General features: G+C 47.3%; 8 protein-coding genes across 8 annotated transcripts; 5 read left to right on the top strand and 3 right to left on the bottom strand.

Moving 5' to 3' along the window:
• Positions 1–287: 287 nt before the first annotated feature.
• On the top strand, positions 288–802 carry BDV27DRAFT_8715 (uncharacterized protein). Its single transcript, XM_032077828.1, has one exon. It carries the CDS (start codon positions 403–405, stop codon positions 688–690), a length of 288 nt encoding a protein of 95 aa, XP_031926364.1. The 5' UTR covers positions 288–402; the 3' UTR covers positions 691–802.
• BDV27DRAFT_8720 (uncharacterized protein) lies at positions 802–3,950 on the top strand. Its single transcript, XM_032077831.1, has one exon. The coding sequence runs from the start codon at positions 914–916 to the stop codon at positions 3,860–3,862; it is 2,949 nt and encodes a 982-aa protein (XP_031926363.1). The 5' UTR covers positions 802–913; the 3' UTR covers positions 3,863–3,950.
• Positions 3,951–4,340: 390 nt separating this feature from the next.
• On the top strand, positions 4,341–5,370 carry BDV27DRAFT_130188 (Sm-like protein LSM2). Its single transcript, XM_032067369.1, has 3 exons — positions 4,341–4,581; positions 4,643–4,893; positions 4,971–5,370. The coding sequence occupies exons 1-3, from the start codon at positions 4,568–4,570 to the stop codon at positions 5,000–5,002; spliced, it is 297 nt and encodes a 98-aa protein (XP_031926362.1). The 5' UTR covers positions 4,341–4,567; the 3' UTR covers positions 5,003–5,370.
• Positions 5,371–8,017: 2,647 nt separating this feature from the next.
• BDV27DRAFT_130187 (uncharacterized protein) lies at positions 8,018–8,764 on the top strand. Its single transcript, XM_032067368.1, has 3 exons — positions 8,018–8,127; positions 8,224–8,546; positions 8,600–8,764. Exons 2-3 carry the CDS (start codon positions 8,347–8,349, stop codon positions 8,718–8,720), a joined length of 321 nt encoding a protein of 106 aa, XP_031926361.1. The 5' UTR covers positions 8,018–8,127; positions 8,224–8,346; the 3' UTR covers positions 8,721–8,764.
• A 2,822-nt stretch (positions 8,765–11,586) lies between these two features.
• On the bottom strand, positions 11,587–13,750 carry BDV27DRAFT_165538 (glycoside hydrolase family 32 protein). Its single transcript, XM_032073959.1, has 2 exons — positions 13,054–13,750; positions 11,587–12,991 (listed from the first exon to the last, which is right to left on the bottom strand). Exons 1-2 carry the CDS (start codon positions 13,444–13,446, stop codon positions 11,777–11,779), a joined length of 1,608 nt encoding a protein of 535 aa, XP_031926360.1. The 5' UTR covers positions 13,447–13,750; the 3' UTR covers positions 11,587–11,776.
• A 4,329-nt stretch (positions 13,751–18,079) lies between these two features.
• Positions 18,080–19,580, bottom strand: BDV27DRAFT_130180 (NAD(P)-dependent oxidoreductase). The gene has a single exon (XM_032067367.1). It carries the CDS (start codon positions 19,276–19,278, stop codon positions 18,370–18,372), a length of 909 nt encoding a protein of 302 aa, XP_031926359.1. The 5' UTR covers positions 19,279–19,580; the 3' UTR covers positions 18,080–18,369.
• Positions 19,581–20,359: 779 nt separating this feature from the next.
• On the top strand, positions 20,360–22,367 carry BDV27DRAFT_130178 (S-adenosyl-L-methionine-dependent methyltransferase). Its single transcript, XM_032067366.1, has 4 exons — positions 20,360–20,513; positions 20,567–21,690; positions 21,749–21,857; positions 21,908–22,367. The coding sequence occupies exons 1-4, from the start codon at positions 20,409–20,411 to the stop codon at positions 22,088–22,090; spliced, it is 1,521 nt and encodes a 506-aa protein (XP_031926358.1). The 5' UTR covers positions 20,360–20,408; the 3' UTR covers positions 22,091–22,367.
• Positions 22,368–22,816: 449 nt separating this feature from the next.
• BDV27DRAFT_130177 (mandelate racemase/muconate lactonizing enzyme family protein) lies at positions 22,817–24,383 on the bottom strand. Its single transcript, XM_032067365.1, has 2 exons — positions 24,139–24,383; positions 22,817–24,076 (listed from the first exon to the last, which is right to left on the bottom strand). Exon 2 carries the CDS (start codon positions 24,067–24,069, stop codon positions 22,951–22,953), a length of 1,119 nt encoding a protein of 372 aa, XP_031926357.1. The 5' UTR covers positions 24,070–24,076; positions 24,139–24,383; the 3' UTR covers positions 22,817–22,950.
• Between the last annotated feature and the right edge of the window lie 117 nt (positions 24,384–24,500).

Below are 24,500 nucleotides of genomic sequence, written 5' to 3'. Positions count from 1 at the left end.
TGACTTAAATTAGTGCCAGTTCACCTTCGGCGGCCCAATTTCCGATGAATTGGTCGGCTGACCTCGTCGTACATCATTAGTCAACCAGTTGTTGGGCTGGTTGGGAGCGGAATGACCACTTTTGTCTTTCCAGAGAGACCGGTGATGATGAAGACAATGTCTTACAACCATACTTGCTACCTAACCATCATTAATTAACCGCCTTTCCAAAATAACGTTGGGTGGGGAAGCCACGATCTACTGATTAATCAGAACACCCCTCAACAGAAGTTCTAAAGATAGATCGCCCGGCGCTTGTTGTTCACCAATCACACTCACCTTAACTTCCAGTCGCTAAGCATCATTCGTCAAGAGCCGTTCTCTGCACGCGCCCCCCACCTATTGGTGTGATATCTGTCCGGCATGCTGGATGTCACTTCTGTTGTACCTCTCAGAGTGCTGGAAGTCCTTCAGGGGCGAAGCGCCGCCTTTACAGCAACCAATGGTAGCCTCTCTGAAATGCCTATTTCCAAGGATCCCCGGCTTGTCGTGCGCAATGTTGCAGTAGTTTCTGCACAGATGATGGTTGGCGTGGACGGCGTCTCCAGATCTTCCCCTCTTTCTCTCTCAGACCTGGGTGTATTTATCAGAGCCATGCGCCACGGATCGATCGTGATCTTCACCTACTTCTTTGTGGTCATTTTACCTTAATTTTCTTTTTCCTTCTTGTTAGTTTTGAACATTTGTGCCTTCGGCTCTGTGAGCTAGGCTGTCCTTCGTTGTATCCTTTGCTTGCGCTGGTGGACCCGTTGATCGGTGTCGAACGCAGTTGAAATAATATACCCTTAGAACGTTACTTTTGGCAACATCGGCTTATGCTATAATTCCTTATTCTCTATTGAGAGAGAAGAAAAAGAACCACGCATAGGGCAACATGACTGAGTCATTGCGCTCTGCAACCGCCAGATGCCCGCCTCCTCGGCAGGCCCGAGGGACGAGGCTTAATACCATAATTGAGGATTCTCGCGAGGGGGAATACTCGGAAACCCCGCGTCACCGAGGAGCTGGTCCGGACAAGACTGCTTCTCAGCCACAGCTAAGGTTGAAGACCAGTGGTCTGGCGCTGGCGTCTAGACTAAACCGTCTGCTGTCTCCCTTGTCTGCTGGAACTACCTCCTCTTGCTCAGATACAGAATGGCAAAATCAAATGCAAACGTTTGATGATCTGTACGATGCAACTGACGAGGAATCTGAGATGAGTGATGAGTGCACTTCGATCTCTAGCACTCGCCCAACAAGCCTGGTGACGCCTACGACGAGAAATTCGATTTCACCGACTAGTCGCAATCGCTATCCCAGTCTTACGATTCCCTCACCGACAATGTGGCCGTCTCTTCAGGGAGCCCCGAAAAGTTCACCAGTTCCCCCAACGCCGCCACCAAAGATCCCAGTTTCCCCAGCAGCTTTATCATTGCTTAGCCATTCTGTGCCGGCCGTACATGCTCCTCCATCGCTGGATGGTAGTGTCTCATCGGACCAAGTCTCCAACATTAGTGCTCCAGCTACTCCAGATGTCCAGTCACTTCCTGATAATGACTGGAATCCGCATGAAATCCTTGTGCGACCGGACCTCGAAGGTGAAGAAGATGCAGATCTTCAAAATCCAGAGACAGCATCGGATTTACAAAGTATTGAAATCGCAATCGAAGACACCGAAGAGGATTGGCGACAGTTTCTTGGGAACTTCCCTCGAATTCCTGGCCAAGCGAGATCGCCCCCCATTGCTGACCCTGTCCGCGAAGATACACCTTCTGACACAGGCGTGCATCTTCCTGAAGATGCGTTGGCAATGTTAAAACACATCCCGCTGGATGTGACCCCAGATCCTTGGTCAGAGACTTCTGAAAGTAATGAAGAAATGTGGCAGATCGAAACGCCAGAGCGACCACGCAGTGCTGACGATGCGACCCCTGCATCGGACCTCTCTGGATATAGCTTCAGTAGACTCAGTATACCCTCCCCAGGTGGCTTCTTTGCCTCCCTTGGCCCACGGGCTCGTCACACTTGGTCGATTCCCAAGTTAAACAACATTCCTTCATCTGCCATTGCTGAGAGGTTCTACGATCTACCATTCACCCGGACCGAAGGGGAAATCGTTGAGCAGATCATTGAATGCCCTCAAAGGTCAACCGATGAACAGCTAACAGCTGTTTATGACCCAAGTGGACCACCGACTGCGATCAGGATCTCTTCTGGAGACCCGGGGTCCTATTTAGAACATGCAGAAAGCCCAGTTAGTGACGATGTTGACGGTGTGTATGAGATTGCAAGACCAAGCATGTATAATCCGGAGGAGCGAGATGAGAATTATGAAGATGAGTTGCAGAAGAAGGCAATGGCAAGCCTAGACCGAACTAGCGTCTGGCTCGCAGCCCAGTCGTCCTATCTTGCTGCCCTGTGTGAAACAAATCCCGCCAATACCCCGGTAAACGAAAGAGAAGACTGTATGGCGATCGCAGAGAGTGTGACACAAGCCGTAGCACAAGTCGTTTCCAAGAAGTTTGTCCGATTTGACGAGACAATCCCGGAAGCTCCCAGCTCCCAGCCGTCTGCACTGGCAAGCAAGGACTCGATCTATTGGAGGGGATTCCAATCGATCCGGCGACGTGCTAGCAAGACAGACACTTTCATGCACCGAACCATGCGCTTCGACGCTGTGCAATCAATTCGACTGGGTCTGCCTAATATGCATATAAATAGTTTGTTGGGCAATTACGAATTAGTTCGTCCCGGACGACCTCCTTATAGAGGTCCATTCTCTCAAGCACCTAGTGACTCAGTGGTGGGTCCCATCTTGGAGGAAAAGGCGCAGTTCGCCATGTTGGAGAAGGAGCAGTTAGTGCTTACCCAGATTAGCGAGCCCATGTGGGCCATGGACGCACTTCGGTACCTCAATGGTGGTCATCTGATTGCTAGTCCTGCTTTCAGGAGGCTCGCTAAGTCGAAGTCAGTCTCAGCAAACCATCAAATATCAGGTTCAGGTCGCATTAGAGTTCTAGACCTCGGGGGTCATGCTTCGTGTGAGTGGGCATGGCAGATTGCACATGACTACCCTAACGTCAAGGTTTACACCGTCTTCACCGAGCACCAGGCGGTTAACCGTGGTATCAAAGGGCCCGCGAACCACCGTCAAATTTCCGTGCAAAATCTTTGGCAACTACCATTCTCGAACAATAAGTTTGATGTGATCTCAGCTCGTTCACTGCCTGCCTTATTGAAGAGCGAACGCTCCCCTGGTGATCAGCAAGACGAATATGACCTTTGTCTTGAAGAATGCCGTCGCTGCCTGAAGCCAGGGGGGTACCTGGAATTCTTCGTGATGGATGCACAGATATTGCGCGCAGGGCCTTACGCATCTGCCACGTCGGTTGAGTTCACATACAACCTCAAGACGCGGGGCTACGACCCAAACCCTACGAAGAACTTCCTCGGGCGTCTGCAGAAAGGAGGTTTTGTAGGGACCAAACGAGCTTGGATGTTCTTACCAATGGGCAACGAGCCTGCGGTCTCCCCTGTTCCCCGGGAGACACCCGAGCCTAGAGTCAAGAGCCACATCAGCGAGTGTGAAGCGGTCCAAGGCCCGATCGGCAGCACAGCCGATGCTGCGAGTGTCACGGGTCTATTTGGTGGGTGGATTTGGGAACAATGGCTTCTCAAGTTGCAAATTGAGATGGGTCGAGAGCAGGGGAGGCTGTTACAAGGAATTGGAAGCGTTTTCGACGAGGGTCGCAAGAACGGCGCTGGTTGGACATGCTTGTCCGGTTGGGCGATGAAGCCGAGACAGAGGAAGCAAAGCAGGTCTCGAAAGAACCGTGAGAGCTAAGAATTCCCTCACACTTTCACTCCCTGTTTTTGTGTCTGTGTGGGTCTGTCCTTAGTTTGGTTCACATATGTCAAACGATATAAGTTAGCTATGATACCCATATAGCGCCCTGGCGGCGAGTATTAATGTAATGTACAAGATCGATTGACGCCAAATTCCAGACTCTTTTCCAAAGCTCATGCTATGCGAGAGCTTTTGGGGAATATAACTTCGTTCGGGCGCGTTGGGCAAATGTATGATACAAGAGCAGAGCTCATACCGGAACTATATTTCGACAACACGTGTAATGATAAAAAGTGACAATACTTTTTGCCTGGAATTAGACACCTATATAGAAATTTGTTTCGTTCGTTGACAGCCGTCTATTGGATTGGGTAGACTCTGAATAACATTGTTTGGTCATTGCTAGAGGGGTCGAGTAGCTAGTCGAGTAGCTAGTAGTGAAGCAAGCTCGCTGAACACAGACACAAAAGTCTATTGTCACGTGACATCCGACCGGAGCAGATTAGATTGCGACTGACAACATCACATCAACGGCGTTATATTCCCCCACTTTTGCGCTCTCTCCGTTGTATCCCGAATTGCTCGCTGGGAAGTGCAAGGCAATTGTACTTACCGTTCACACATATACTCCACGAGGCAATGCGATAGTCCTATAAACACCGAAACCCCACCCCCACTGTCAATAACCTTCCCGCCGCAACCATGCTCTTCTTCAGGTATGCCGGCCAACGACTGGTAGATCGAATAAAAGAAGCAAGCTTGTCTAACACAATACAGTTTCTTCAAGACTCTCACAAACCAGACCGTGATTATCGAGCTCAAAAATGACATTCGCATCCGCGGGATACTGAAATCCGTCGACCAATACCTCAACATCAAGCTCGACGATGTGGACGTCCTGGACCTGGACAAGTACCCTCACCTGTCGTCCGTGAAGAACATGTTTATCCGTGGTAGCGTGGTTCGCTACGTTGTCTTGCCCCGGTCGGAAGTGGATGTCGGTTTGCTAGAGGATGCCACAAGACGAGGTAAGCCTGCGATTTGCGTTTTCGCTCGGCTTGTCCACACCATTTTCGAACCATTACTGATATCCGTTCTACTACAGAGGCAGCCAACCAAGCCGGAAAAGCCCGGTGATCGAAGTACTCCGAAATACAAAAAGAGAAGAAAAACCGACCATGCTAGCTTAATCCCCTTACGATGTGACGTCGCTACTGCGTGCCCCCGGAGCGAGTTGTCTATGTGATGATCGCCACGGAGAAGCCTAGGATATGAATACCGGTCTAGGTAGTGGTGGAAATTGAATATTCATTTTGGTCTTTGAAATGTCAAAGGAAGCTAAGAAGGGCGCTGAGGATTTGAAGATCCTGTTCCTGTCGAATAGAGCTGATGCCTTCCCTGCATGCAGCAGCTTAGGCTATGTCTACACGCATGAGGCACGGGTTCTTTGCCGGCGCTTTACAAATTCAGATATCATTCAACCGTACTGGTGAAACTAAGTTGAACTTGAGGCAAATCGTAATCCTTATGTGGTATTCATATATTAAATTTCTTATATAAACCCTCTTAATATATATATACAGTATAAAAAATACTATTATGTAGTGTTTTTAGTAGGTTTCTTCAGTATAAAGGCCGACGACAACTTAGAATAAGAAAATCCTCGTGATATGTATATTCGATAACTACAGTTCGTATTTGTGAAAAATACGCACGTGACTAGTGCTACATCCATAAACTTTTCACAGGCTGGCATCATTAAAATACCGCCTCAGATATTGAAGATAAGACGTCATATTCAGGGTGATTTTACCGTTTCGAGTACTTGAATGTGGCGCTGAGCATTTCTTGGGCAAGGCAGTCATGAAATTCGTCTCAAGCCCTCATGAAGAAGGGGACTATCTGCATAGGAAGTAGAACTCGGGGTGGTAGTGAAGCTGTCAGTCAAATAATCGCTATCTCGGAGGTTGAAAACATCGCTCCTGAAGATCCTGTTTCAACTTTATGAAATGTTACGGTTTTAGAGGGTTGTGTACGTGCTCAGAAGGGATCGGATTAAGATAATTAAGCAGGTATAATGTGCAGATCCTCATGTATTCATTTTTCATGACCATTGATTTGCTAATTTATATCGACTACCATATCTATTGACAGAAGCTCTATACTTCTTCCTACATAGAATAGGTAACGGTCGCACAACTTCCATAGCCACTAGTGCTGTACTGTACTAGGTGGAACTAATTTATGAGATCACCGTGGAAAAGATCTCCTAGTGTCAGGTATCGATTCTCAGATTAATATAATCTACAGGAGTAGTTAAACCATCTATTTTAATCTTATCGAGTACTATCCTATGCGGAATAATTAGAAAACTTATTTTACCGGTAATATAGACTAATTTCCCATTCCAACTACCTAATAATACAGATATCAGAGTAATCTAAAGGATTGATTCACGGATCCCAACACAACTATTATCCTAAGCAGTTCTTATCGACAAATTCTACATCAATCACAGACGTAAACCGATAATCTGAGCTTAATTTATCTATAAAATAGATATATATTTAGAGTAGAGGATCTTTAGCTATCCAAAACTCTACTTTATTTGTTAACTTAGCAAAAGTTCTGAAGACAGTTTTCACTCTATACTCCATCTCTTTCCTTATCAGTATCTATTATTCTACTTGAGAGTGTAAAGTTTAAACTTATTTAAAAGCTTTGGTAAGCTCCTGGAGAGCTTATATAGCACTTTCAACTGAGTTCCAGTTAGCAGTCGTTAGGACTATACTAAAAAAAATACCAGTCCTCCCTTAATTTTCTTAGAAAGAACTAGAATCCAAAAGTCGACTAAAACTTAATTACACCTACCCGGCCTTTGACTTAATTAGATACAAACAAAATTAGAAGAAATAATCCCGAAGAGTCCAAGGTGAGCAGGGCATTTGTGCAAGGCACTATATCACAGTTCATCGGTCATCGCTAACCTAGGGCTTTCTCCTGCTGTAGGCCGGGTAGGTGACTATTGGCCTTACAGTCTCTGTCTTTTGAGCCGGTGTCAGATAGTAAGTGTCCTAGAAAGGTTAATTTGTCATTAGTAGTATGCTTTGCCCGGTAATTTGCCAGCTGTGGGCGTGAAAACACCCCAAATCTCGAAGGATCAGCAGTAAATGTAACGAATCATCCATCTATTCGAATTCGAACGCCCAAACAAACATCACCATCACATAATTGGCTGAACACTAATGCCTCTTTAAAGAGGCTTCTAAGACGACGCTCTCTCTGCTGTCGGATTGATCTTTGACTGGCATGTCGCTTTGCCGTGGTCGTTGGAATGGTAGAGGTTGAAGACATTTTCTCTTGCTTGTGTAGAAGGTGCTGTAAGAATAATCGTTCAAAGGGGAAGAAAATAGATTGATGGCAGTTACTTTACACCGCACGAATATTCGCTTTTGCTTAAATGAGTGTTCAGATTCCCTTCCAGTCACCCATGCGACGAATCTGTTTCCCATCTTGTCATGGGGTGAGAAATCATGGATTGAACACATCTTGGTAATACATTCCGTGGGCGTTAATCCAACCAGGTATGGAAAACCTGCATTTGCTAGCCGTCTATGGTGAGAACCACTAATAAGTTCATTAGTATTGCTGTAAGATGTTTAATTCTGAGCGACATATCACCGCAAACTGACCAAACAACCATGCATCCGCTGGTACGTTAGAGATTATATTATACAAGCTACTGGTTATGATGATGTTTCTGTACTTTTTGCTCCTCGAAGCGGCGTTGGTCGCTGTTTGTTTTCATGGCACTCTAAAGCTGTTCCTGCTTATACCTTTGCTTGCATCCTTGTTTTGTCATATAACCAGGTTACAGGGGGGGACTTAGATGAGTCATATTGTCAACTTCAGCCCGAGACTCGCGCCTCTGTTGGTTGCTTGAGCGGTGCATCTGGGTTCCATTGTTATGGGTCCATGGTGGATCATCGAAGGATGCTGTGGACTGGAAGGTTTAATAGCCACAACCCGAATGTTAGTGCCAAGACAATAGCGCCGTCGATGATTCTAAGCTAAGGGAGGATATCCTCTGCGTTGCGGTACTCTATATCTCTTGAGAAAGGGGATCTTGCGATCTACACCCAATTATGAACTGTCCAGCCCCGCATCATGTGGAGTTCACAAAAAGATTGCCCTCCCTATGTTCGCCAACAAAGTCTCGATAGGCTACCTACGTCGCAGTATGCGGACACTATACCGAGATGGTGGGCCATATCCTTTTTTTTTTTTTTTTTTTTTTCCAAGATCTACACTTCGCCACAAAGGGAGACACTCCTGTTGATCTCGCTAATCAGCCTCAGCCTGCCAGAGCTATGTAAGCCACCAAAATCCTCTTTCCTATCCCCCCCCTCCCCAAAAAAGACAACCAAAAACTTTCTCTCGCCAAAACCCTACTCCATCGGAATCCCCCATTTCAAACCAACATGAAGATTTCATACGCTTCTATCATGATGCTGCTTTCCTTGACAGCTCTTGCGATTCCCAATCCGGAAGCATACAGCCAAGATCGGTCCGCACACGCATTGAACATACTTGAAGCGCGGAAGGGCTGTTCCGGCGCGAGAAAATATGAAGATAAATGCTCGGGCAAGCGTCTCGGTGAGATGAACAGTTTCCATGGCTGGTCAGACATCAATCGTCCCCTCATATCTTTAAGAATATTAACTTTGTATATAGTTTACAAAGGGAAGGCAAATGCTGCGCGAAAAACAAGGACGGAAGTGGTGGACAGGATGTGAAAAGGGGCCAGGGTCGTGAGGACTGTGGCTTTTGTTTCACAGGAAAATGCAAGGCATAGATAATAATATACAACTTCAGTATATACTTGTTAATGAATGTTCAATCTGGTATTATCGGCCCATTCCTTTGATATATTAGGAAATGTACTTTCTACCTACGGCATACATTTCAAAAGGAAAGATCTCTTAAATTCGAACCCTTTCCCCAATCTGCGCCCAAGTCTCATCGAAACCTATCGAGCAAATCTATATCGCACTGTCCAATTTACCATTCACGGAATCATGAACTGGACATCCCTCAGTGCTAATTGGTAATGATATATATATACACTAATTCATCTGCGTAGCGTTGATTTAGTAGAGATACCCGCTTAATCTTGCTATGCCAGTCTGGAGTTGAGCCAGCACGCTCGCTTCTTTCCACGACAATCAATCATACAGCTGCTGGGTGAGTTTTCCTGGGAGGGCTACATCCACTCATCTGGCATGTCACCCTACATCCTCTAACAGGCCTTTGCTAGTGGCTATATGTGATCGTACAATCCTTAGGGTTGTTGGCTTCATTCTGAAGACCTGCTCTTATAGGATAGCGTCCTCCTGGGTCATGGCCATAGCCTGCTCTTTAGCCAGGCCCAGCAGCTTATTGCCTTTGCTGGCAGAACCCAAAAGATTTTGACTCAATCTCCGTTCCTCCGCCAGAGTGAGCCAGCTGTATAGCTAGACTTCGATTTTAACTAGTGAAAATAATGTGATCTTGGTTATTATAAGGCAAGAAGTCTTTCAGTGGTAGGATGGTACTGTTGCTCTTATTTTATATATCTATATTATCTATATTGTCATAGATCAAGAGCCACTTCCTGTCTATTTCACTAAAGTGTGCCTTAATATAATCTTTAGTCTTTTCTGGTTTTGTATTCTGGATCCCTACTATCTGTGCAATGGCCGTACACGCCTGTTCAACAACTTCAAGGCTGGTGCAGGGAATCCAGAATATTGAGCATTCAGTGTCTTTATTACACATACGGTAAGCCAACTCAAGAGCTACTTGGGTCTTCCCTATACCCCCCAGGCCAGTAATACCAAGTTTTTTTGGTCTATCAGATATAGAAATTAGCTTCTCTAAGTTGAGGTTACGATACTTAACCGGCTATTGCAGTGACGGAAATGTTCAGCAAGTATCAAAAGATTTTGCGTTGATAGACACAGGGTATTATGAAAAGAGAGAATTATCTACTCGGGGCAATACCCCGCTCACAGCTAATAACCAGGATTCGTGGCATTCGAGGCCGGAATACATCAAGCGGTATGGGTCAGGCTCCGTTGTTTCTAATGGAGCCAACAAGAGAATTGAAGCAAGCGTTTATTGGAATATTCTTCTGCCAACACGCCCTAACCCTCTAAAAAGCCGCTCAGTCAAAGGTAAAGGAGAAGCTTGATACTGTAGAGACAGAGAATATTTCACTAGAGAGAGTATTGAAGGCAAATACTAAGGTCGCCAATAAATCTCAAGAAGCTGATACTTTTAAGGTTACATTTGCCGTCCCACCGAAGGCAACCGAGATTTGGAGGAGGCTTGAAGATTCTTATTTGTGAAATTTATCACAGAGCGGCATGTGGCATTAGTGTCTTGAACCACCTTCCCTCCTTCCCTCTCCCTGTTGGGTGCAAACTCCGGGAGCAAAAACACGTATCTCACTTGTTGTTTCTACACGGCAGACCCATATGCTCCTTGATGTTTGTCGTGAGGGAACCAACCACAATCCTCAGTACGGTATATTGGTCTTACTCTCTCTAATTGTACTCTCCTAGATTGCTATTACAGACAAGCAGAGTTTCTCAATATATCAGGACTGGGAGAGACTATGGAGTAATATATAAGTAAATAGAGATATCTTAAAGCCAGTACTTACAATACAGTAATTAGAGAGGGCAGGGCTATAAATATTACGAAATTTCTACACGCCGGCCTGTGGCAATATACCATAGGATAAGGTACAGCCGTTCACTGTATGTTCCTGCGATAGTTGCTTGATTCAATCAGCTTTCTCAAACGCCGCCTGTTTAGGCCAGTAGGCAGCTCTGAAATTTACTTATCTTCCCGAGAAATCGCAGTAGCACGAAATAGCTGGCCTAGCGCCTGCTTTGTGGGAGTCCGCTGCTCACCCCCACGAAGCTATCCAAAAATATAGAAAATAATTATCCCAAAGAAAGTCTGGTAGCTAGATTTCCAGGACTCCTATTTCTCACTGCCACTGCCGCTGTATGTCTGCGGTTGGAAGTTGATACATTGAAAAGCCTCGGAAGACTCAGCCTTCCGACGTCTCTCCTTCTCCTCCAAGAAAACGTCTGCGTCCGCCAAATCAGTGCAATAATATTATTGTGGGGCGGTTCCAGTACGCGATCTTGTCCAAATATTTGACATATTTAAGCTCCTTAGTAAATTCCACATATTGGCAAGTAGAAGTAACTTCTTTTTATAAAAGTCCAAGCCCTCTCAAGAATTACACATCGCTCTTATAGTCTGACCAGCTCAAGTTTCTCCCCCAAGCAGCAGTTAATTCCAACTAAGATTTTTGTGAGCATATGTGGAACTGAAAGGACCTCTTCAGACAGCTCTTTGAGTAATGATTCCAAAGCTGTCGGGCTCGGGGTTCGGGCCTGGCGGCAAAGCAACCGCCTCTCGATTTCTCCATCCATGCGAATCTTGACATGTCGTAAGGTCCTTGAATATCGCATGGCCCCATCAACCATTGCCACCATTCGCAGGTCACTCATGGCTCCCAATTCTCCCAAATGGAGGGCCCGCAAATCAGAGCGCACCATCGGTTCCACTGTGCCCAATAGAGATTCTTCACCTCTAGCCTTTTCTATTTGGCCCCGCTCTCTGGATCTCTAAAATGACGTGCAGACCGACTTTTATCTTTTATATATTCCATCCATGCGCATGACTTAATATCTAATTATCTCTCGTAGACTTGAACTTGGTTCGTTTTGCTTGATCTGGAATTTCGGAGGACTTTTAGGGCATTACTTGAGATCCTTGCTCATCTATTTTGGGAATCTGGACGATGTTCGCTTGCTGCAGTGTATATTATCTTCAATGCACATGGTCTTTCTAGTTCCAAGTCGAGGACACCTTCCGGATGCCAATCTTGACATTTCCAGTTTGTCCGCCATGCGAGAATAGCTGCGCGAAAGTCGCATTTCTGCTTGGGAATATCTGGGCGGTCAGAGTCGATTCTCCCTCGCCTCCAAACACTTCAACACTAGACCAATCGACCAGTATCCGAAGGTGTACAATTCCCTCGGAACTCGGAACTAATGGCGCATGGTATACCCTCGCGAAGGTCTCGTCAAAAGAGACATCTCCCGACTTTGTTCGATCCACGAAGATCTGCTGGCTTGTAACGTTGTAGCCAATTCTTGTTTGCTGCTTCCAGTCAGAGGTCGCTTGGACAATGATTCCGAACTCAGCTGCATCGTAGGGTGAGAATTCTAAGTCGATATCTAGCGTTTTACCCACAGAGCCGAGATCCTTCTTTCCTTCAGCGAATGACTTCCAGACTGAGTTTCTCGTGTGGCTCTCGATCGATTCCAAGTTTTTATATGGTTGCTGAATCAGGGTTGGCTTCTGGTCGATTGTCTTTAAGGACATGTGTCGAGGGGTCGCCATTCCGCCGTGCCAAGGGTATGCTGGGATTTTCGCGTTGTACTGCCAATTGCTCATCCATGCCATCACAGTACGATTAGTATCAGACAGGCCGTTATATGTAGCAGCGGCGTAGTAGTCTGGACCCCAATCCAGCCAATTCGCGGTCTTGTTTCCCGGGTAAACACTCTCATTATCGGCAACAAAAGTCGTTCCGTCAAAGTCTCCAATGAAGTATTGTGTTCCTGACCCGACTGTGCCTGGTGGTCCTCCAGGATTGAGTCCCAACACCAAGACCCATTTTATGTTCGATGCATCGTTGTCGAGGGCGAGAGGGAATAAGTTAGGGCATTCCCACACCCCACCAACGGCGTTGAATGGCCCAAATTCACTCGCGACTTCCCAGTCCTTCAAATTGTCGGAGGTCCAAAGTACAAGCTTGTGCAATTCGGCCACAGTAGTCACCATGATCCATTTGTGGGTTTGTTCATGCCAAAACACGAATGGGTCTCGGAAGTTCTCCCATTGTTCTTGGTATGGCGTCGGTGGGTGTTGGAGCACAGGATTTCCTGCGTCATAGGTTGTCCATGTCATACCATCGTCGATGCTGTATGCAATTGACTGGGATTGCTGATTGGCTTTCACCTTCTTGCCACTAGGTAGAGTTTGCGTGACATCGTACTTACCAGATATGCGAATTAGCCGGTTTGTGTTTAGCTCGACGAGGGCACAAATAGACTTACGAAGGAAGTGTACACAGCAACCAAAGGGATCTTGCCATTGGCTCCAAACCCACTAGTGTTGTGTATGTCGACAACAGCGCTGCCAGTGAAGAACATCTCCGTCACATTTTGGGGAAAACCTCGGGCAAGGAGGGCAACGGGCTCCTCTTTCCAATGGGTCAAGTCATGACTCGTCGCATGGCCCCAGGACAAGTTACCCCACTCAATTCCCGCAGGGTTGTGTTGAAAAAAGAGGTGGTATGTTCCATTGTGGTATACTAGTCCGGAAGGGTCATTCGTCCAGCCTTTGGCGGGGGAGAAATGAAACTGGGGACGGTAGGGTTCCTTATAGTCCATGGCCCATGTAGGGCTGATTAGAAGGCCCAAGCCAACAGCTTTCAAGAAAGCAACCATGGTATAACCAAGAATATTGGGAAAGAGAAATGATTTGGCTCATTCACACAGAATTCTCATGTGTATGAAATAGTATTTAAACACAGCGACACGTGATCTCATTCCCCGCGGGGACTGCCCAACCTTTCTCCAAGCCGAAGTTTCTTCGGAGAAATCTGAACTTAGGTCCACAATGCTATCTCGTCGTCCTTGTAGTTCTAGGTAATTGCTTGGCGTGGGCACGCTTGCTGGGTAATCTAGACGATGATGGTGCTTAATGTAGACGTCTGACCCCAACACAAGGCAAAATGCACGAAGCCCTAACGCTGTTCGACTCGTCGATCAATGGTGAATAATTTCGGTACAATTCCATCATCCTCATCTCGAATAAAGTAGAAGAATTGAAGAAAAAGAAGAAGCTTGCAGTTTCTCCAATCTCCAAACACTCCCTAAGATTTTGATGGTTCGAATACGGATTGACGATCATCTCCAGGAAACGAGTCGAACACGGGGCCGTCAGATTTCAACATTACACAAATGCCACTGACGTTATACTAGCTGCCATGGGCTATTCATGACCATCGTCTCGTGACTTTAGAAGGCCACAGGCGGGTAAATACTATAATCAAGGGTTTAGCCGGGGCCGGCCAGCTCCATAATTTCCCCTGACTCCGATGAATCTCCGCAATCTGATACCTCTGCTTCAGGGAAGATCGGCATCCCCACACCCGCTGTCTGACCGATAAATTTACCGACAGAGCCCAGTGCCGAACGAGCCGATGAGCGGTGTGACGGCTTGACCCGAATCACATCTCCGATATTCGCCCGCCATCTGTACGTCACTGATGGAGTCCGATGTTGATCAGTGCACATACTTCCGGAATCACTGGCTTGGCTTTGGCTACAAGCTGCAACGTGGGCAATATACGGTTGAGTCTTACCAGGGGAAGTCAGGGACAAAAGTAGTGACCGTTCCCACCAACGAGGGATGGCTTAAGTGGCCTTTTTTTAAGACCCTCAAATGCTATCAGCAGCTCTTGGCAGCATGGCCAATTGACAGTAGGAGATGTCGTGCCAAAAGCCAATTATGTATTGGCAATAGCTCTAGGCTGAGATAGTAATAACACTTGTGGTTCATCCCATCTCCTGACCTGGTAGAAAATAGCTGGTCAGCCAAAGTCATTACAAAGACATTGGATAGCTGCCTGCCATACTTGAATAAATATACCGGCGGTAGTCAGGCCAATCTTAGTAAGACTGATAGAATAAATCTCCGGTCACTGTGTTCAAATCTTGGTTCATGATAGCTGATGTATAGCACGACACTTTGACGCCATTCATCTAAGCAAAAGAATTACTCAATGCGGATGGTGTGAGGTGGACTTGTTGCATTGAATGGCGTTCCAGCGCCACACTCAGCATGTATACCGCGTCCGCAGTTGCTGGTGTTTACGGGATCTAGCGAGTCCAGGACAATCATGACTGAGGCAAGCAGGAGCAAGCCTTGCGTATTGTTGGAGCTATGCCCACTATAATCCAGCGGCAGTACTAGGGCTAGAGTTGATATTGGGACGGGTTTTTGGTAGGCAAACCCACACCCACCCCGAACCCAGGGACAATTTAAATTGACCCGCCCCGCGAAAAACACGAAACCCCTCTACTAGTCCCAGGTAGGTAAGGCGTTGTTTAGTAATTAGATATCTTACCTATATAGATTTAGATTAGAACCCTAAATAGAATTTTAAAGTTCTATATACCCTAGAAGGCTACAACTATATAGAAATATAGGAAATTCTAGAAAGTCTAGATTTTCTTTTAGGGCGATTATAGTACCCAGTGGCGTAACATTACAGTACGCGTACCAAAAGAAAGCCTATGGGATTCCATGGAAACCCATGGTGGATCTCTGCAAATCATGTAGGGAAAGGCCACCTACTTCCTAGTCACTTTATGATCTGCTGGGAGACCCCCATTCTCCTTCTCCTATGCGGCATGTGCTGGTCATCAATTGTTGGGGTGCCTCTTTGGCTCAGAGAAACCCCAACGAGTGATATCATCGGCAAAAACCCGTCCTGACCAGTTTTCGGTTGTTTGTAGGCGAACAACACCCTCAACGGCAGCTGATGGCGTAGGTCTCAACTAGTTGTCACTCACCTTAAGTCTTTCCTTACAGTAGGCCTAGCCATATGAGGCCTAATTCTCTCATTAGCCACGATGATTACGGCGTTCAACAAGAACCCAGATCCCGACAGTTTACATCTGTGTTTGTTTCTACATTGCATTCGGTACCATTTCAGTTACGAGAGAGTATCAGTAAAACTAGGTGCCGAGCGAATGACATCGCCCCAGGGGCGTTTCGTTTCGATGGGAAGATCGAACGTCTAGATAAGCAACGGCTAATAAGAGCAAGGGTCCTGTGGGTGTCAATCGGGAACTTTGCATGAACGGATCACAAGAGGGGACTCACGAAGAGCACATTGGAACATGGAGAATCATTACGGTTATTGTTCTAAAGTATGTCGCATTGACACGTGGCTGCTCTAGAACGCGGCAAGGTCTTCTTTGGAGGTGTTGCAGCGCAATGGGAGACAGATACGACGGCCTTTAGTTTCAGCCGCCATTGGAATCCGTGGCCCTTATTAGCAGAGCCTGGGACAGAAGGTCAAGAACACAGGAGGCCTTGCTTTGAGCAGGTACCGCAGACAGGTTTCCCCTCGTCGCACTTCTTGTGGCGGAGACGGCAGCCCAGGCAGCCAGTTTTAGTCCTCGGACGACGAGGGGGAAGTGACTGTATGGGCCGGACGTATTGTTGTATATCGTTCTCTGGCATCTAGATAAAAATTCGAGTGTCGTCGGTTTCGGCAAAGCGTTATGTGCAATCTGACTAAGTTGCCAGTTGACTATCTGTAAAGGGCCCTTTTTTTTGGCCACATATCCTTCCTATCCCTTGAAATGGCGCGATTGTTGGTCTGTCATTCTGGAACACTAGCTTATCGATGTAGCTTCATATTGGTTGCTATACTATTTTATGTTAATCTTTCATTTATCATATAGTGTCATATGAGAGGGCGGAGCTCTCCGAAGGTCAAATTTACCCAGTCATTTGGATAGAAGAACAAAAGCCTTAACCAATCATGTCGTCTTTAGATCGAGCGTTCCTTCTACAGCGGATGGATGGATGAATTCATTTGCCCTGAAACGAAGGAACGGAGTGGAAGGGGTTACCAAACCCCACGGCTACCCAACACTGACGTTGATGCTGCAAAAACCACAGCGAGAAACACGCCCCCTCATTTTTTGTTTTTTCTATTGGTGCGCCTGGATGATCTACTTTCCTCTGAAAATCTCACCCAACTTCAGAACTCGGTACTAATATTCAAAGTTTGGAGTTAGCCAGTGGCCAATAACTTCTAATATGGACTTATGATTCTTGCTGGTCCACACATCCAGAGAAAGAGCAATTGTTGAGCAAGTTCTCGCAAGTTCCTCAGTCAGTCCGGCCCGACACTGGTCGAAATCCGAGTCAATGCGTCGAGCAATGGTGCGAGAGGAACTGAATGGAAGTGGAACATCTGGCAAGTCCGTAATATCTGTTGAAATGCAGGAGACTCAATGGCTGTGGAAGCTATGTCATCTCTCACAAACCACCGAAGAAGGTTCCGCTCCATGAGGTCTCTCACGTCCAGTTCAATTTTGTGTCGGAAGATAGAAGCGATAGACAGTTGCTTCGCCATACCGGAATCCTTGTCTTGATCTCCCTCCCCCACTTTTTCGCCAAGATTGTGTTTGGCTAGATGAGCCTTCATGTTAGTCGTAGAAGTTGCTCTTGCAGTGCAGAGTCCGTGGTTTTCCAACCACAATGTGTACATTGGATTTCTCGGTCCTCCAATAGTCGTCTGCTACACTTAGGCCACCATGGTTTTCCTGGGAGTGGCTTGACATCGAATTGACTCCAGAGCCATTGACTTTGTGGCTTAATGCCGGATTTACCGACCGATTTATAAGACTGTGGAGCCTCTCTGAGGCTTCTAGTGGAGTTACCTTGCGGATGGGATTCTGATGGAGTAGGCAAATTCAGATAAACTTGGCTAGCAGACTCGGCGGGCCCACTGATTCAGAGCGATCCGATGGTGGATCGTGCTTTCTCTATAGCCCGATCTTCAACATCTCCCTCCTCGTCGCTTCCACAGTTCAAAAGATGGTAGTCGATTCTCTGAGAATGTTGCGGGCGCGACGGCACATTGGCAGATAAGTAGCTGGAGCTGCCGCTTCAGATTAATTAGCAGACATCTTGAAGAATCCAATCCATCATATGCAGACACAGTAAATATCAGTTCTCCTGTCGCGTCGCGACAAAGTAAACAAATGAGAGGCGATGCCTCTCATTGGACGTTATGATTACTAATAATGTCTTGGCAAATTTACGAATATATTCGACGAATATCGGCCCCTGCGAATACGAATATTCGTAGAGATTACAAATTACGAATGCGAATGCGAATATCTCAAATCCTATGGGCTTGTATTCGTGCCGGCCACTATATGTTTCTGCGTCTGCAGGACCAGACGAGTCATCCCATTTATGGAACCCGGTCTTTCTAGAAAAAAGCGCCGGTTGTAATCCACATTGGCACTTACCACATTGACCGGGGAGGCTTAGAAGAAGGCAAATAGGAAGACTGATTGTTTTCGTCTTCTCGAGGTCTAGGTATTCGGGCAATTTGTACCGCACACAATCGATCACACAATTATTCAATTGCCCTAGCTGGTTTAGATGCAGACGCTCGGGAGTGCTATCATGCCTGCCTGCTCTCAAAACCCTCTCTGTACTCGCTGAACCAGAGCACGTGACTACTACATATAGGCTCAAACGTAACGAGAACGGAAGGAGAGATTCGAATATCAACCGCCGAATCCCAACGGTCCCACTGCCCGCGCCTGACCTTAGTGTTTCTTTTGCGAGTCAGAAATGGTCTCGACCAGGCTACTTAGTTCCTCATCTGCTCCTCCCTGTGCAATTCTAGTTTTGACAAGTTCCTGTAGTGGGGCCAATACTACACTAGCAAGACCCAGTTCCGAATGATGCTGCATTAAAGACTCCAAGGAGTGGACCACCAGACCCAACCGGGCACCCTCGGTGCTACCGTACTGCTTCTTATCGATCTGCCTCGCGTAGTCTCTGAGCATGCAAGGGTAGTCATGCGCAAGTAACGGTGCTATGGCCTCCGACAGGAAACGTTCAGCACTCCCGTGGGAATAAAGGTTCGACTTTCTCAGCACCGCCATTGACTGGAGAAACCCAGCGACGAGGCCGAATAAGGTATTCACAAGAATACATTCTTGGATGCTGGCTGAACTTGGATCATCCCCAATATAGAGTGGCTTCCCAAGGACTCTGATGTCATCAGAAATTGCTTTAAAAGCCTCTGAATTGCCGCTATAGTAGAGCGACGTTTCCGGAGTACCCACATACGCAGGTGTTGTACACACAATACCACGAATATAAGCCGAAATGTGTAAGTCCTTGATCATTCGTTGAGTCTCCTGAATTTGGGCAGCAGTGCCCGAGGTAAAGTCCACTAAGACTGCTCCATCGTCGGGATGAGGGCTCACGTTGGCGAAGATCTCGTGGAGTGCTTTGTGATCCAGAAGGCAGGTAATGACGAGGCGACTTGCACTGACACATTCGGTTATCGATTTCACAGCGATTGCACCTTCAGCGACCAAGGATTCAGCTTTAGCGGCGGATCGATTCCAAACAATCGCTTTCCATCCCGCTCTCACGTAGGCTCGAGCAAGGGCAGAGCCCATTTGGCCCAAGCCAAGAATAGAGACTGAACGCTCGGCGGTCATGTTTAGTTATGGCGTTGGAAATTCCCCGAAGGAATCTGTGCGGTTTGTGAATATATCGGAAATTAAGCGTATTCCAGATGCTAGGAAAGGGCCTATATACACCGTGCAATATGGATTCCTATTGCTTTATATGATATGCAAGCAACGGTGGTGGGGTCTGCCACATTAACTGTGCCATGCCAAGACATCTGCACCCCGCACCCGAAGGCGTGAATGTATTGCACGGTTTCTATACTACACTTCGGGTACAACCTTACTTTAAAGCTATTGCAATACAGCCGTATGAAAAAGGCTGGGCTCACCACTGCCTAACCTAGGCGGCGAGTGAACGGCATGGCAGTGGGGCGATCTGTTTCGGAGTACCTGTAGGATCGAGCGGCTAGATAAGCGATGATAGCCGCCGCAGCAAGGAAGCTTATTCAGGTTATTATTCGTGTAGATAACAGGAATTCGGTCATTGCCTAAAAAGAATGGGCCGCAAAAGAACGACCAATAAAGTAGTACTATTATCGTTTATTTGTACTCGATAAGTGGATGGGCGATAGATCTTTACGTTTGAAAGTTTAAAGTTCGTCTCTAAGTTATATATATTGTGAACGAACCCAACAAAGAATGTTTTTGTTCGAGATACTTTTATTCTCATCACTCAGATTAAGGTATTTGTGACAATGGTTAGTCTTCAACAGTTGTCGTTCTCGACTGCCCTTGAGGCAGTTGTTCTCATTTATGCATATCCAACAGCTCGCTGAATGGGTTGTAAGCCTGCTTTTGTCCGACCGAGCAGACTTCCATTGGGCATTGATATCGTGAAACGCTTTATAAATACGATGGAGGAGCAGATTCCCCAAAATGATGATCTGATGGTTTACGAAGAGTTGGGCCGGCGCTCGACGTGGAATCAGAATCTTCTCGGTACTTGGCACCACATCACATCAGGCTATGCTTGCGACGCAATTCAAGGACTTTGAACTTGGCGGATGATCGGGGCCCGCGGACTGCGCGGTGGGCCTCTTTTCAAATTGCGACGCAGGAAAAGGAACCGAACACCGTGTCGTTCTTCGCCATACTTAAATCCTTTAGTTGCAACTTCAGCACAGGATACGAACTATTAGTGTTTATACGCGATCACGATGGCCGCCGAAATTATTAATATCAGCGACATTGACTTCATCCAAACTCCCGCCGCCAAGCCCTCGCGGTTTAAACCTGAGGATTGTGGAGTGCCCTTGACAAATGTTAGTTCCAATGCTCCTCCGGGGAGTCCGAACACTTGCTAATTAACCCCAAGTCCGCAGCCATTCACAATGGCCCTCTCCCAGCGGACGGTCCGGGTAATGAGAGCTTCTCTAACACCCTCTTAATAGGGGCGCTCGTTGGAGTCCCCAGTTTCATGACTTATGTACTCGGTGGAGGAGTAAAGACGGCAATCGCCCTTGCGCTGGTGACGGCTCTGCCAATTTTGGTGGCTTTCTGGACCTGGGCCTCGTCCTGTAGCCCGCGCACCAACGAAAAGGTCAAAATGCCGGGTCGGCCAATTGAAGAATACGTGTCCTTCAAAAACCAAGCGGACCGGACGAAATGGCAAGGTCGGAACCGCGTTCCCATGCAAACATTCTGCGAAATGTACCTCGACGGCCAGGTCGATTTCAACGGAGATTGCCTCGAAATTATGGAATACCGCCATGATTGGGCCAGTTTCCGCTTCACCTGGCAGCTCTTCAAGTTTATCGTCTTTACTTTCTTTCGGGACATCCTGTTCCACACCAAATCCCAAGATGAAGACCAAATCCGTCCCAATTACGACCGCGGAAACGATCACTACGCTTGGTTCCTTGGTCCCCGCATGATCTACACCTCCGGTATCATCTCGGACACCGAGAGGGAAGAAACCCTAGAAGAAATGCAGGACAACAAGATGGCGATTGTCTGCGAGAAGCTCAACCTCAAGAAAGACGAGACCCTCCTCGACATCGGCTGCGGCTGGGGTACGCTGGCGAAATTCGCGAGTCTGAACTACGGAGCCAAGGTCACCGGTCTTACTATCGCGCGGCACCAAACGGCCTGGGGCAATGACGCCCTCCGCCAGGCTGGTGTCCCGGAGTCGCAGAGTCGCATTCTGTGTATGGATTACCGGGACATTCCCCGGATGCGGTACGATAAGATCACGCAGCTGGAGATGGGCGAGCATGTTGGCATTCGCAAACTCACAACCTTCTTCCGTCAGTGCTATGACATGCTTAACGATGATGGTTCTATGTATGTGCAGCTCTCTGGACTGCGACAGGCCTGGCAATATGAGGACTTTGTCTGGGGTCTGTACCTGAACAAGTATATTTTCCGGGGCGCGGATGCATCCACCCCTCTTTGGTATTATGTGAAATGCTTAGAACAAGCAGGATTTGAGATCAAGAGGTGTGTATCGTCTGCGATCATTCGTGACTAACGCAAAGACTGACGCTAGAACACCCAGTATTGATACCGTCGGCGTCCACTACTCCGGAACGCTCTGGAGATGGTATCGGAATTGGCTCGGCAACGCGGACACAATTAAGGCCAAGTACGGTCAACGGTGGTATCGAGTAAGTTTCTACCATCTTTTTTAAGTCTAACGTGATTTAATGTTGGATAGATTTGGGAGCTGTTCCTGGCTTGGTCCGTCATCGCTTCTCGCCAAGGTAGCGCCACTTGTTTCCAGTTCCTTGTCGTCAAGAATCTGAATTCAACCCATCGTATCAACGGTGTTCCGTCTCAGTATGGCCTCTCTGGTGCTCTCAATGAGAGTAGAAAAGCTGGCAAGTCAAGGCTGCCATAGGGTGGTTAGAGTCGACATTGGCCCACTCCAGAGGGCAAAAATAGAAAGAGCGGACTATCCTCCCAAGTCACATTAGAGCCTAGCACGTTGCAGTCGTATGATAATGGGGAATGGACATATACTCAGTCGGATACCACAGGAATAGGGCCTGGAGGGTATGTTTCTGTTGGCTTGATGAGTAAGGTCACAAAAGCTGACATGGGTGGAATTATGTATAAAAGTTTCATCTATTTTATATATCAGAGCTACACTAGATAGCAATGATAGCCCCGAACATGTCGCCACTAACATCATATGGTCTGGGATACGTACGTACATCTCGCATCCGGACCGTTCCCCTGTGCGCCCGGTGCCCAAAGTGCATGGCAATACATCCGCGTCCGTCGGATCTTATCGATGGAGATAAGTCCAAAGCATCTTGTGCATACTACTTTATCTTAAAATAATAAACCAGTAATTTCGTATTAAAGTGGCACAGGTAGGGTTGGTTTAATCAGGTTCTCCACTGAACCCGCCCCAACTTCCGGGGGCTGGTTTAGAAGGCAAAATCAAATCTAGAATCAACAATGTAGTTCCAAAGTCTAACTCAGCTGACTTTTGCTTACCTAGAACAATTTGTAGTTGGAGTTAGAAGTTTCTAGCATAGCGAGTAGTTCACTTGGCTTTAGAAAAATGGCACGTACGAAAGGCAAATCCATCGAAACAGATTTGTAGTGGAGTGATGAACACGATTCAAAAACTTCAGAGCATGAAGAGCAGCGTTTAAGGTGGGAGTAGGAATTTAATACTTTCAAGATGAGTTAAATTGAGCAAGGGCCTTGGCATCGTCCAACCTGTGCTTAGAACACCCGGGAATCAGACTATGCTGTGATGTTGAATATGGGCTCCCCTAAGAAGCTGATATCTACACTCCCAAACCCATTCCCAGGGATCTCTAGAGGGACAACGCCACCATTAGACTTCTGCATCCGAGGCGCATCTGCAATCATTGGGTTTGTCCACTCTGCATAGCAGTCAACAGCGCGGAGTCTATCAGGTCGAGTAGACGCGGCCATTTGAAGATTCTGCGCAGTCGTAAGCGCGCATCCCCAACTATCGTCAATAGTAACCATCATGTCAAGACCAACCGCGGCGTCACGCAGGACTCGGGCCTTCGTAAAACCGCCGACGCGCGAAATTTTAATGTTGACTCCCGTGATACCCGCTGCGTGGGCCGCTGCTAGATCGGCCATAGTGAAAATGCACTCATCGAGAATAATTGGCACCCCAGTTCGCCGACCGACCTCAGCAGAAGCCGCTAGCGTTCGGCATGGTTGTTCCAAAGGCATCAGGGGTAGGTCATGTTGCCCCAGTGCTCGGCAGTATGTCAAGGCCTGTTCAAGGGACCATCCGGCGTTTGCATCCGGGAAGAGCTTGATATGTTCGGGCAGTGCTTCACGAATCGCACGTATCCGCCGGGCATCCTCCAGAGGATCATCCCCGACCTTCAATTGCATTGCAACCACACCTTTCTCTGCTTCAGCCAATGCCTTCGTAACAGCAACCGAAGGCTCTCCAAATCCAATAACACAAAAGGCTGACGGCGCCTTTGTAAGGCAGCCACCAAGCAGAACGTGAGTTGGTAGCCCCACCGATTTTCCTAGGATATCCCAGCAGGCCATATCGATAATCGATTTCGCAGCAATGCCTGACATCATTGCGCGATCGAGCATTGCACTAATAGCTGCAGGTGACCGAGGGTCAAGCCCCAAAATCTTCGGACCAAGCTCCTTCAAGGCAGCGAGCTCGCCAGTGAACGAACTCGGTAGATAGTCACTACCTAACGGGGCATTTTCAGCCCATCCTTCGATGCCGCTGTCGGTACGGATACGGATCACAAGAGACGGCTCGCCATCATTGACTCGTCCTCCTGACATAGTATAGGTGCCATAGTTGTAATTGGCCTTGTAGGTAAAGACGGCAAGCTCGGTAATACGCATTTTGCTACTACAAGAACAATGTCAGTGAGCGCGTGACACAACAGCTCGACCAACGACTTGAGTACGTACATTGGTCGGAGGTGGATGATTGGTAATAAGTTGCCCCTGTCCAGTGAAACTCTTGTTTTACGGCTTGAATACAGAGCTGTCGAATCCAAGGGTTGGACATTTTATATGTCATGATAATACCTACCCCATGGGAAAGTCTCCAAAACCGGCTTGGAGTACGAAGCTTTGGCTCTATTGGGGGCGAGAGGGGCGCAACTTTGACGGCTATGCCGGTGGATCTATCGGATGATGTGGCCGAAGCTGGGGCCTCATGGTCGTCCAGTGTGGCCATATCTAACATGAATGAAACTTAGACCCCCTTGGCAGGGCATTGCCGGAGTATCTTCGGCTCTCGTCTGATCAGCGCGGCTATTATAATGACG

This window comes from Aspergillus caelatus (assembly GCF_009193585.1).
Source record: "Aspergillus caelatus strain CBS 763.97 unplaced genomic scaffold BDV27scaffold_118, whole genome shotgun sequence".
NCBI classification, from domain to species: Eukaryota; Fungi; Ascomycota; class Eurotiomycetes; order Eurotiales; family Aspergillaceae; genus Aspergillus; species Aspergillus caelatus.
Note: the sequence above shows the minus strand (reverse complement) of the source record. Positions and strands in the feature narration are given on the sequence as shown.

Bases quoted from the DNA above. Each gene is read 5' to 3' on its own strand.
- BDV27DRAFT_8715 (XM_032077828.1), top strand. From the start codon at position 403: ATGCTGGATGTCACTTCTGTTGTACCTCTCAGAGTGCTGGAAGTCCTT.
- BDV27DRAFT_8720 (XM_032077831.1), top strand. From the start codon at position 914: ATGACTGAGTCATTGCGCTCTGCAACCGCCAGATGCCCGCCTCCTCGG.
- BDV27DRAFT_130188 (XM_032067369.1), top strand. The intron at 4,894-4,970 runs GTAAGCCTGCGA...GTTCTACTACAG, and splicing joins AGAGGATGCCACAAGACGAG to AGGCAGCCAACCAAGCCGGA.
- BDV27DRAFT_130187 (XM_032067368.1), top strand. From the start codon at position 8,347: ATGAAGATTTCATACGCTTCTATCATGATGCTGCTTTCCTTGACAGCT. The intron at 8,547-8,599 runs GTCAGACATCAA...CTTTGTATATAG, and splicing joins ATGAACAGTTTCCATGGCTG to TTTACAAAGGGAAGGCAAAT.
- BDV27DRAFT_165538 (XM_032073959.1), bottom strand. From the start codon at position 13,446: ATGGTTGCTTTCTTGAAAGCTGTTGGCTTGGGCCTTCTAATCAGCCCT. The intron at 12,992-13,053 runs GTAAGTCTATTT...ATATCTGGTAAG, and splicing joins TTGCTGTGTACACTTCCTTC to TACGATGTCACGCAAACTCT.
- BDV27DRAFT_130180 (XM_032067367.1), bottom strand. From the start codon at position 19,278: ATGACCGCCGAGCGTTCAGTCTCTATTCTTGGCTTGGGCCAAATGGGC.
- BDV27DRAFT_130178 (XM_032067366.1), top strand. From the start codon at position 20,409: ATGGCCGCCGAAATTATTAATATCAGCGACATTGACTTCATCCAAACT. The intron at 21,691-21,748 runs GTGTGTATCGTC...TAGAACACCCAG, and splicing joins GCAGGATTTGAGATCAAGAG to TATTGATACCGTCGGCGTCC. The intron at 21,858-21,907 runs GTAAGTTTCTAC...AATGTTGGATAG, and splicing joins ACGGTCAACGGTGGTATCGA to ATTTGGGAGCTGTTCCTGGC.
- BDV27DRAFT_130177 (XM_032067365.1), bottom strand. From the start codon at position 24,069: ATGCGTATTACCGAGCTTGCCGTCTTTACCTACAAGGCCAATTACAAC.